The 12,810-nt window shown below is 26.4% G+C and overlaps 2 protein-coding genes across 4 annotated transcripts in view; both read left to right on the top strand.

Moving 5' to 3' along the window:
- LOC122503301 (protein sickie) overlaps positions 1–12,810 on the top strand; it is a 522,267-nt gene that overhangs the window by 282,862 nt on the left and 226,595 nt on the right. For all 3 annotated transcript variants that reach the window (XM_043613785.1, XM_043613784.1, XM_043613786.1), the window contains one exon: positions 368–732. In XM_043613785.1, the coding sequence (XP_043469720.1) occupies positions 368–732 (365 nt within the window). The remainder of the gene's footprint in view (positions 1–367; positions 733–12,810) is intronic.
- LOC122503305 lies at positions 8,251–12,679 on the top strand. The gene is made up of 2 exons (XM_043613791.1): positions 8,251–8,544; positions 11,518–12,679. Exons 1-2 carry the CDS (start codon positions 8,522–8,524, stop codon positions 12,611–12,613), a joined length of 1,119 nt encoding a protein of 372 aa, XP_043469726.1. The 5' UTR covers positions 8,251–8,521; the 3' UTR covers positions 12,614–12,679.

Raw genomic sequence — 12,810 nt, 5'->3', positions numbered from 1 at the left:
TATATTTTTTAGTTTGAAAATAGTTAATAACGTCGATTAGTAGGTTTAATTTTGTTTGCTTTCCAAACAGTCAGCAATTTTTATATGTATACTACTTACAGTAGCAAAACGTTTCTTTCATTTAAACGTTCAGAACTGGATCATACAGTTACCTGAACGCACCATTTATCATCTGCATTCAAGAAAAATGCACTTTGCGGAAAAGAATTAAGACATCCCCCCGGGGAATTAATGATCTTGCTAAGTTATCATACACAGAAGATCCTAATCTTTAAATTCAACTTCGAAGAACTATATAATTACGAAACTTTTCCCACCTAGGCGTTGCGATAAATCAAAAATTAATCTGACTGTCCTTTCCACACAGGTATTATCAGAGAGTTCGACCTGCGGCGGTACGATCGCAGACGACGAGGCGGAGATGACCGTGAAACCAATGCAACCTCTTCTGCGAGGCTACACGCCGGGTACCCGAGGTCTCCAGACCCTGCCAAGCAGAGCAACAACTCGACAATATACAATTCTCCACTCGACGTCCCATCATCACGTTGGACACGACTACGCGGACATTGACATCGCCTCAGGTTACCTAAGCGACGGGGAAGTTCTTCGCGGTGGAATGAACGTTACCAACAGGACACTCTCCGATCTTTGCGATGGCTACATGTCCGAGAGCGGCGCCTCTCTTTATGCCCGTCGGATAAATCCATCCTATGGACACGATCACGAGAGGTAAGTGCACGACATTTGTCGAGAGTTGAAATAGTCTGCGAAATTCGTCCCGGCACGAATTCAGATAACATCAATATAGCGTGCTATGACTAATTCCCAACTCTCTCTCTCTCTTTTTTTTAACTCCCTCTTAAAGTGGGACGAAAAGTATATGCGCTAAATGAAAAATATTTTCTTAAGCAGATAATTCCAGGCAAGTGGAGAATCATGCCAAGTGTTGATAATCACGAATCCCTTTGTTCTCCCAAACAAGGGTCGATAATAGCCGCTTTCGATGTAATCACCATGCGTAGAGTCTCGGATTAAAATAACAGATCTTGTATCTTCAGTCTTAGGAAACCCCCAAACGAAAATATTCTGCAAATTAAAAAGTTTGCAAAACCTCGATACACTATTACTTTGCACTTTTTTTTACTTATCTTTCACGCAACATATTTATGATCTTTTCAATGACTATCCTTGATGCTATATACTGACCCAGTCTAGAGCATTTGATAAAAAATGGGTTAATTCGTTCGGTTTTGTAATATTAATCATTTAACTTTTCGTAATTTGCGGAATTATATCGAATTACCCCAAAAATCCAGTCATACGTTGTCATGCGTGTATTAATTTACCCTTCAGTCTTCGTCTTGAAGCAGTACTGAAATCATGTAGATTCGCACGTGCCGAATTGTTCGAAATTCATTAGGTATAAAATTGTGTTTAATTATTAAATCGAAAGGAGAATTCCTTTTCAAATATGTATGATAATAAATTCGATCAATAGGAAGGTATAAAACATAAAAAGTTTATGTCATATTTTAACGTTTCGACGTTCCAATTGTGTGGTTTACCATCCTCTTCAGGCAGAATATTACAATTTAGATTACATTGCAACTAGTCAAAATTAAAACAAATTTCAATTATTTTTTATACCTACTATTTTAATAAAATTTTCCAAAAGAATTCTATTATTTAAACAAAATTTTAATAAAAATTTAACAGAAATTCAATTACATACTTATCAATTTTTTATAAATTTCTACGAACTAATTCAATTATTTTTAATTTTTTGATGAATTTTCTCGAAAGAATTCAAATATTATAAAGAAAATTGAAAAAAATAGTCTGAGAAATTCAATTATTTCGAAAAATTTAAATAAAATTCTTTTAATAATTCTATTACTTAAAAAAAAGTTGACAAAATTCTTTACAAGATTTAGTTCATTAAATTGCAGGTTTAATAAAATTTTCCTTTACAATTCAATTGTTTTCAATACATTTCTTCTTAAGAATTCAATTATTTTCACAAATAATACATTTTTTATGTGAATTCAATTATTTAAAGGAATTTGAATAAAATTCTTCGCCAGAAATCAATTATTTTCTTTCTTGAGAATTCAATTGTTTTTAAAAATTTTAATAAAATATACTTTATAAATTTGAAAAATTATAATAAAATATACTTTATAAATTTGAAAAATTATAATAAAGTCGGTCATAGAATAAAATTATTTTCGTGAAATACAACATTTTTCTACAAATACAATTATTGTCAAAAATGTTTGTAAAACTCTTCGAAACAATGCAATTATTTTCGTAAAAAATAAAATTCTTCTAAGCAATTCAATGATTTAAGAAATTTTAATAAAATTCTTTCCAAGAATTCAATTTTTTTTCAAAAATAAACATTTTCACAGGAATTCAATTATTTAAAAAAAAATTTATTTTAATTCTTTGTCAGATTTCAATTATTTTCAATTTTTTAATGAAATTTAATTATTTTTAAAAAGTTTTTTAAAAATTCTGAAAAATTCAATTATTTAAAAAAATTTGAATAAAATTGTTCACAGGAGATTAATTATTTTCATAAATAATAATATTTTTCTCTGGAATTCAATTATTTTTACAAATAAAATTCTTCACAGGAATTCAATTCTTTAAAAAGATTTTTAATAAAATTCGTTGCAAGAATTCAATTATTTTCGTAAAAAATAAAATTCTTCTAAGCAATTCAATTATTTAAGAAATGTTAATAAAATTCTTTCCAAGAATTCAATTTTCTTTTCAAAAATAAACATTTTCACAGGAATTCAATTATTTAAAAAAAAATTTATTTTAATTCTTTGTCAGATTTCAATTATTTTCAATTTTTTAATGAAATTTAATTATTTTTAAAAAGTTTTTAAAAATTCTGAAAAATTCAATTATTTAAAAAAATTTGAATAAAATTGTTCACAGGAGATTAATTATTTTCATAAATAATAGTATTTTTCTCTGGAATTCAATTATTTTTACAAATAAAATTCTTCACAGGAATTCAATTCTTTAAAAAGATTTTTAACAAAATTCGTTGCAAGAATTCAATTATTTTCATAAATAACAAAACTTATCGCAGAATTTCAATTATTTTTATAAAATTTTAAATAAAATGATAGAAAATTGCATTTAGTCATACAATTTTTTTTTAAATTCGCCAAAAGAATTTAATTGTTATTAAATATTTTGATAAAATTCTTCATAAAAATTCAATTTTAAAAAACCATGCAATCACTGAATAAATTATTTATTTTTGTATTTAAATAATTGAATTCTCGGGAAAATTTCTAATAAAAATTGATTAAAAATCAATTTCAGTTAAAATTTTAAATTTTAATTGAATATTAAAAACATTATAGTGTGAATTTTTAGAAATAATTGAATTTTGAAAAGAGTTAAAATTAAAATCTTTTGAAAATTTGAATTTTTGGTAACAATATTCTTATGAAATAAAAAATAAAAAAAAAAAATAAAATAAAAAAACTCGGAGTGATCGATTTCTTCATGTTTTATTATAATATTCTCATAAGTTATTGAATTTGAGAATCTTAATTCCTATAGAAAAATATGATTAAATATTTATTTAAAAAAGAAGTTATTTATGTTCTTCAGGGTCAAGGAAAAAGTTAAAATTTTGTGTGGAAATCATGGAAAAGTCAGGGAAAAACAAAATTAAAATTTTGTGGCAACCCTGTGTAATATTATTGCATATTATAATTAACATAATTTAAATTAATCTACTTGAACAAAAATATTTATTTTATTATAAAAAGAGTTAAAAATCAATATTGTAGATACCAGTTTCTTTAATCAAATGACAAATTGAAATTATTTTTTGATGGATCAAAAAAATTATTTTTCTAAATTTGAGTAAAATTTTTAAATTATTGTATATTGAAAAGCAAAATATGGAAAATTGAAGGACAAAAGTTCAAAATCCAAGACATTTAAGGACATTTTTTCAAATTCCAGGACTTCAAAGACCAGTAGACACCCTGTTTACCTTATAAACTAATTGAATTAATTGCTTCTTATTAATCGACAATAGCTACAATTGTCAATTGCATCCGAATACTATTTAAAAAGTGGAGACTAAATATCATAAGCATATCAAAATTTTGATATAGCAAATGCTTGACAGAACTACTTTTCTTTTTATCACCAAGAAGAGCCAAAAGTCTAATGAGGTTGTAAACTTTTTTTTTGATACTTTCAAGCTTCATTGAAACTTCCAGCTTTTTTCCCCTTTTTCTTGCTTATTTTCTCATGTATATAGTTCGCTGTCTTGTAGGTGAGATTAATTTTGAATATTCGTTCGTTGGCAATGGACCGGATACGACACTAGACAGTTTACGGGGTTCGGAATGAAAATTGATCGCGATTCTCTTTGGACCAGCGAAATGTAGGATGTTACTCTTGTTGTATACGCAAGCGGTCTTTAATTAGACGAAATTTGTGAGGCTGATTCCTCCACGTATGTCGAGAGAGAGACTCACATCGTATGCGCACGTCCAATTAATCAAACCTGTCAGCTAACTTTGGTTGTGATGGCCCGTTGAATTAATTCGTTCGTATTAACTAAATCCTCCCTGGGAGCGCTTAATTAACTTAGAAGTACGTGACATCTTAGTTGAACCACGTAAAGCTACTGATTTTGTTTTAGTTTTTTTTTCAAATATTAATCTTGTTACTGTCACAGCAGTAATTAGATTAATTACATCCACGAAAGCGGAACACGCAATTATTTTACTTTTCTTGATAGTTTATTTAAAGTAGCGAGGAAAATTGATTCTATGTTAGTAATATTTACTTTACATTTACTTATTTTTTAAATAATTGTTTTTCACTGAATTTGAGATTCGTTCGTCTGCAATCAGTTTGAACGTGATATTCCGTTGGATGTGAAATATAACGAATAAAATCATATATGGAACGGTATATAAAATACAATAACTCTGATTATTGATACTTCCTTCTTCTCTTTAATCAAACTTGGAGGGATTTTGAAGAAGAGGATTGATATGAAAGAAAGTCACTGACGGGAAATAGAGGAAATAAGAATTTCCGAGTGGGTCATGCAAGATAATCCTGATTAGATCAGCAAAAGGATTCGAAATCTTTCCTCTTCCGTTTTCTGAATGAGAAGAGAAGTCTTCCCTCTATCGTATGGCAAAGGCAACACCACCACATCATCCCTTCGGCAGAGGGAGTTCTTTTTTTTGATATTTGACGTCACTTGGTGCCTGGAAGCGTTGTTTTCGCTGAGCTTGAAAACTCCCCTTTTACGGTTGCGTCCTAACTCGATCGGAGAAAAGCAAGCCGCGTATCATCCGCTTGAAACCCGACGCGCTTTTTGGAAATTCAATATACTCGCTCACACACAGGCTTTCTCTGCCCTCTTTTCTAACCCCTCTCTAACTCCTCTTTTCTTGTCACCCTAACTTCCAAGAGTTTCCTTCCAAGAGTCCTTGCATTAAATGCGAGCACACAATAAAGACAAGGCCGAGCATATTTGAGCTATTACGTATCATTGTGGGTGGAAACGCATTAACGAAAGCAAAAAGAAAAAAAAGGGATTCTTAAATTCCACTTGACTCGAGAGCAATCAGATGGTTCTGAATTTCAACTCCATTTAATTTTATTGTTAGTTCATTTAATTGGAATTCAGTCGGTCGATCGAGTATTGGGTTTTGAATATTATATTATTATTAGCCTATGCTAATAAACGAAAGTTTCAAAAATACTTGATTAATATAAATAAAGGATAATATTGATAAATAATATTAATATAAAGAACGAGTTTCATCTCTTACGAAATGCTAAGAAAATTTACATTTTTCTGTACTAATAATTAGTCTATTTTTACTAATTAAAATTTAGAGAGAAGATTCCAGGAAAATATGGTGCTATGAGGGTCATAAAGACCACATGGGAAAAGTCCTCGCAAAAAATACTTTTCCTTCCGCGTCTTATTTGAGTATTAAATCTTAAATGAATTGAGATATCGAGCTGGAATTTCTCGTAATGTTTATAAAAAAGACAGCAAATTTATGAAAAGTCTTCTCCTTATTTACAAGTAATTTCTAGAAAGTAAATAACTATTAAAAAAAAATTAGTTTTAAAAGTTTCATTTTTGGCAAAAGTGCCAGAAGATAAGGTGGTGAGCACACAGGCACTGAATTTATTTTTCAGTAGTCCGGGAAGTGGCGCCCCTTCGGGATTATGTCGAACTAACAAAAGTACTCAAATGGTCCACATTATGACTTTATTCAAAATTATTTTCTCACTAAATAATTATGGTAAAAATTAAGAACCAACTGTATACTCCTATTATTTTTAAATTAAAATTAATTAATAAATATTTGTCGCAAAATAAATAAAATATTTTGATACTTTTTTTTAGATATTTGAAACTAAAAGCTACTTTTTTCTATTTTTTTGAAAATTTGCAATGCTTTAAATTCCATAATAGTTGGAATAAAAAAATTATTTTCAAAAGTTTTAATAAAATTCTTAAGAAATAATTCAAAAATATTTAAAAAATGTTTTGGGACCGTTCAAAAAATACGTAACGCTATTTTTCGGAAATTTGGACCCCCCCCCTCGAGTCCCCCATGTAACGCAATGTTGTATACATTAGCGCCATTTTTTCTGCTGACCGTAACAAATAGCTTGACCCCCCCTCCCCCCTAAAGCGTTACGTATTTTTTGAACGGCCCCTAAATATAAATTAAATATAAATTATATTTATAAAACTAATAAATTTCTCGAAAAATGCAATTATTTTCAAGCTTTTATTAAAATTGTACAAAAGAATTTCAATTATTTTTAAAAATTTGAATATAATTTGTTTATTAGAATTTAATCATTATTGTCTATACATTATTATCAACTAAGTTTCTTAAAAGAATTATTTATATATTTTCAAAAATGTTAATGCAATTCTTCGTAACAATTCAATTATTTTCAAACAATTCCAATAAAATTCTTGGTTGAAATTTATTTAATTCCGAAAATTTTATTGAAATTCAATTATTTTCAATAAAAATTAACGAAATTAATTTATAGATTTCACTCATCTTTAAAAATTGTAATACCTGAACTCTTTATTTTTTTTGAAAAAATTGAATTTGTATTTTTACAAATTTTATTTTTTTTTTTAATAAATCGTATTCATTATTTTCATAAATAAGAAAATTTTCATAGAGATACAATTATATTTAATTAACCTAATTTAATTTAATTTCTATAATTTTTATTACAATTTTAAGTAAATTCTTCGAAAAATCTAATTGTTCTTAAAAATTTTATTAAAATTCGTCGTAAAAGTTCAATTATTTAAAAATTTGTTGATAAAATTCTTAGAAAGAATTAAATTTTAAGAAATATTCAAATTCAATAAATTATTTTCCTTGTGTATTTAAATAATTGAATTCTCCTAGAACTTCTTAATATAAGAATTGAATTAAAATTGAATTTCAGTTCAAATTTTAGATATAATAATTGAATATTAGAAACTTTATAGAGTGATTTCTTAGAAATAATTAAATTTTAAGAGATTTTTAAATTGAAATCTTTGAAAATTTTAATTGTTGTAAAACTGTAATAATATTAAAAATATTTATTTTGAAATAAAAATGATCAAAGTTTTGAAGAATTTTATTTAAAAATTTCAACAACAAAAATTATTGAATTTTGTAAGAAATCATTTGAAATTTTTAAAAATTTCAAAATGGCTTTACATTAAACATTAAAAATATTTTAATTCCTGTAGGAAAATAATTTAAGGTATTTAAATATTTATTTTAAAAAAATTATCCTATTTGTTAAAATAGGATTATTAAATGGATTATTTAATTATTTAATGATTATTAATTGATTATTAATTGATTATTTAATGGAATATTAAATGCCTCATTTAGAGAATTATACCTAATTTTAACTCAATTAAATTAACGAAGTTAATTAATTAAATATTTAATTTTAATTAAATAAATAGAATGTATGTAATTTAATTTGGAAATTATGAAAAAATTGAGTCGTCAAATTTAAATTTTCGATAGTAACATTTTTACTACTTTCTACTTTTTTGCTACTTTTTGTAAAATTAATCATCGAGTTCGAATCCTGTTTCAATTCAACTAAACTAAAGTCTAAACGTGCGTAACGATGCAATTTTATCATTTTGGAAAAACATTTGTACCTGCTTTGAAAACTTGGGGCAAAGGGCTAATTACACACTTTCACGGTAATGACACTCGGCGCTCGTGTCATTATTTTCATACGGTCAGATCTACACCTTCTTTGTGGTTTTAAGGACCTAGGTATTCAGTTTGAGACCTCGTCTTCCATCGTATACAGTTGTACTTGTTGTAACGTTTAACATCATCAAATACGTTTCTTTGGGAACCGACAAAATTATACACAATTTTACTATAAATTACATTAATTGGAATTTTAAACAACCGTTTCCACTATAAAGTCATCAATGGCAAGTTTCTTGCAAGAAAGGTAAAAATCTACATTCACTATAAATCATTATGACTTCATAGTTTTAGAACACGTGCTTTGCACCAACTGTGACGTCATAATGATACAAATGCTCTTTGTTTGTTTTGTTACATTTTATTTTATAAATAATAAAAGTTATTTTATCCATTTTCATAATTGTATTAAAAATTTATAATTTTCAATTTCAAAATGAAGTTTGAACCTTAAGAGGAATAATATTAGATTCTTGAATTTGGCGTCGACTCTCGGGGTCTTAGGGAATCAAAATGTTACTAAATTTAGTAACATTTTGATTCCGTGACTTATAAGTCACGGTTTTCCTTTATCTATAGTATTCTATAACTTTGTAGGATATTTTTCACAGTTTACAGCAAGAAATTAAACAAAATTAAAAATATTTAACTTAATTTAATATGTAAATTACTTCTGACATGAGTGAAAACAAAAAACCAATCAGGGGAATTATGAAACAAAACATGCAACTTTTTAACATTTTTCTCCGTCAAACCGTTAAATTGTCTATAAAAATTTTATTAGACTTTCTAAAGTTTTTTTTCTATTCTCAGCGTCAATGCCAAATTCACGAATCTTAATTTTTAAATTGCACGGAGTTATAAAACTTTTATCTTTTAATCGAAAAATAAAGAAACACTTTTGGAAAATTTCAAAAATTTTTAAAGAAAAACTGAATATTCAGGGCTCGAATTCGTTAAGATATTTTTCATTTTAATTAATTATAAAAATAATGAATTTATAGAAGAATTTTAGTTTAAAAAAAATAATTGAATTTCAGAGAATTTACAAATTATTACATAAATTTAATTATTTTCAAAAGTAATAAAATTCTTCGCAAAAATTCAATTATTAAAGAAAATTTTAAAAAAATTTTACGCAAACATTTAATTATTTTCATAAAGAATTTGAATTATTTTTTATACAATTTTAATCAAGTTCCTAGAAAAATGAAACTATTCTTAAAAATTTTATTAAAATTCGCAAAACAATACAATTATTTAAAAAAATTTGATACAATTCTACGAAAAATTCAATTATTTTCATAAATAATGATTATTAAATATCAATTCAATTATATTCATAAATATTGGAATTTTTTACCAAGATTAAAATATTTTCATAAATTATAATTTTATAGTGAAACTCATCGCAGAATTTAAATTATTTTTAATACAATTGTAATCGAATTTATCAAAAAATGTAATTATTCTTAAAAATTTTATTAAAATTCGCCAAAAAAATCAATTATTTAAAATTTTGTTCATAAAATTCTTTATGAGAATTCAATTTTTAGAAACATTTAATTATTCAATGATTTATTTATTTTTGTACTTAATTAAATACTTAATTTAATTGAATGCTTCTAGAATTTTCTATTAAAAATAAATTTAAATTTAAATTTTATTTAAAATTTTAGATAATCATTGAAAATTAAAAGCATTATAGCGTGAATTTTTAGAATTAATTGTATTTCGAAAAGGTTTCAAATTAAAATCCTTTGGAAATTTGAATTTTTTATACTTTTAACTGACAATTTTTTAGAACTAATTTTTTTGAAAAAAATTAATTGAATTTCTTTTAAAATTACTTGGAATTAAAAATTTTTTAAAATATATTTAATTGAAGGATTTGCTGAATAATCGAAGTTTGGTAAAATTGAATTGTAAACAAATGAATTTGAAAATTCTCTACAAACTTTTGCAAAAATTATTTCTTTCGAAGAATTTTAATAAAATTTTTGAAATTAATTACATTATGCGAAGAATTTATTCAAAATTTTTTATTAAAAACAACTGAAATCGTGTACAAAATTTTATTAATTAGGAAAATAATTGAAGTCTTGTAACGTATTTTTATTACAATTTTTTTTTAATAATTGATATCCTGTGATGAATTGTATTATTTACTAAAATAATTGAATTCTTTCAATGAATTTTATTACATTTTTTAAAAAAAATAATTGAATTTTTTTGAGAATATTCATTAAAATAGTATATTTTGAAAATATTTTAATTTCAGCGAAGAATTTTATTATATTTTTGAAATGTAATTGAATTCTTGCAAAAAATGTTTGAAAATAATTACATTTTTTGTGAAATTCATTTAAAATTGCTTTAAAAATAATTGAAATCTTATGAAAAATTTTATTATTTATAATTTTTTTTATTTTTTTTATTATTTATGAAAATAATTGAATTGATGTGAAAAATTGTATTATTTCAAAAATAATTGAATTCTTGCGAAAGATTTTATTAAAATTTTTGTAAATTTATTTTTTTTTTGTAAAATTTTATGGAAATGTAAATTATTTTAAAACATGAAGATAGCGATCACTCCGAGTCTTCGACTCGGAGTGATCGTTATCTTCATGTTGTATAACAATTTTTTATAAGTTATTAAATTTCAGAAGGTTTAAATTTGAATTTTTTAAAAATCTTAATTCCTTTGGAAAAATAATAATAATGATTAAAAATATTTATTTAAAAAAGAAGTTATTGGTGTTTTTGAATAATTTTACAATTTATTGGAGAAATTCGTAAGTAAATGTAATGGAACATTTTTTTGAGTATCCAATTTGAGAGTGAATCGCAGAATATTCTTTTGGGGTCAGGGAAAAATTGATGAAAATTTCGTCTGGAAATCAGGGAAAAGTGAATTAAAAACAACTCTCTTTTGAATCAGTTGAAAATCATAGTTTTAACTATAACAATCAGTGACTGACTTTTTGCTTCTAAATCAATTAAAAATAACCGATTGTTGTTTTCTTTACATGACAAAATATAATTTCTAGTTTTGAAGTAGGTTCTCTTATTTGACTCCGTCTGGTTATATTTTTGTTGGCATTTGGTCCGTATTTGTTAATTTTTGGTCCTTAAAACACCGTACTATGGTTCGAGCCCTGAACTTCTAAGTCTAGAAAAATTCAGTAAACTATAGAAATATTTTTTCCCCTTTCAGAGTTAATACCTATTCAATCATAGACTCATCATCAAAAAATGATTTTGTGAATCGTTTCGAAAAAGAAATGGAAATAAAATCAAGACACAATGTCGAATGCCTGTTTGGGAGTACAAAAATTTCAACATTCAAGCCACACATGAAAATCCCCATTTCAACAGTCTATTTAATCGACATATGTAAGGCACTAATAACCGAACTTAGGGATAATTGCAACGTTTCAATCGAAGTCACCGATTTGAGTACATTAGTCGTGGTAACCGTTCTTCAAATAGAAGCAAAAGTGAGATTAGCGACGAAATCCAGTGTTTTTGGTACAGCCGACGATGAACTTGACTCTCGAGTTGAACGCACAAAGGACACCCTCCTAGTGTCCATGTTTCCTCTATCATTCTACGTCGATCAAATTGGTAAAATTAACATTCAAGGTCAAACGATTCTACCCGAAGTCACTGATCTCAAATACGAAAATCTCTCGGATTATGCAGAGAATTTGGGATTAAGGACCTCGCCTCTCAATGTTATTCCACTAGCGGTGGGAAATCCTCTAACTGGTGTCAAACAATCGTTGCGCATCGTTGACGAAGCGGGTGCAATCAAGAAAGGAATTATTAGGCCAAACGACAAGGACTTTTCGTTAACGACCGAGTTTCTCGAGAATCCGAATAATTTCGACTGGACCAGTTGTTTAAAAATCGAACAAACTCTGGATGTTATTTCTAATTTCGATGAACTCAACAAGCAGTACTTTAATTTTATCGATAGGATCAATGAGAGATTTCTGAATGTTTTCGTTGAAGTGGATTATGAGGAGGCGTGGGGCACTGCAGCGCAATTGGTTACCTCAAAATTGCCCGATTTCGAGCAAAATATTACTATTTATAAGGTATGGTGTACACGATATGTGAATGATCATTATCTTGAAGTTGGAGGTTTACTTCGTTTTGGATTTGATCTTGAAGCGGCTCATGTGTCTCGATCAAGAGAATTTAGATGTTGTGAATCATTCATCGAAGCACAGTCACCATTGAGGGAGTTTGTTAAGAATATTTCGAAATACTTGCGTAAAAATTTTAGAAAAAATAATTCAGAATGAATTTATGTAGTGGAACACAGAAAAAACGATTATCTAATTTTTAAGAAGAACCTACTTAAATAGGAGCCAAGAATATTAAATTAAGTGGGGCCACTTAATTTAAGTAGGGAATATTCTTGGCTCCTATTTAAGTAGGTTCTTCTTAAAATTAGATTATCGTTGTTTTTTCTGTGAATTGTAGAATTTTGACGTGTTAG

Source organism: Leptopilina heterotoma, unplaced genomic scaffold, assembly GCF_015476425.1.
Source record: "Leptopilina heterotoma isolate Lh14 unplaced genomic scaffold, ASM1547642v1 Lhet_26, whole genome shotgun sequence".
Taxonomy (NCBI): domain Eukaryota; kingdom Metazoa; phylum Arthropoda; class Insecta; order Hymenoptera; family Figitidae; genus Leptopilina; species Leptopilina heterotoma.
The sequence above is the reverse complement of the archived record's forward strand: the minus strand, read 5'-3'. Positions and strand labels throughout refer to the sequence as shown.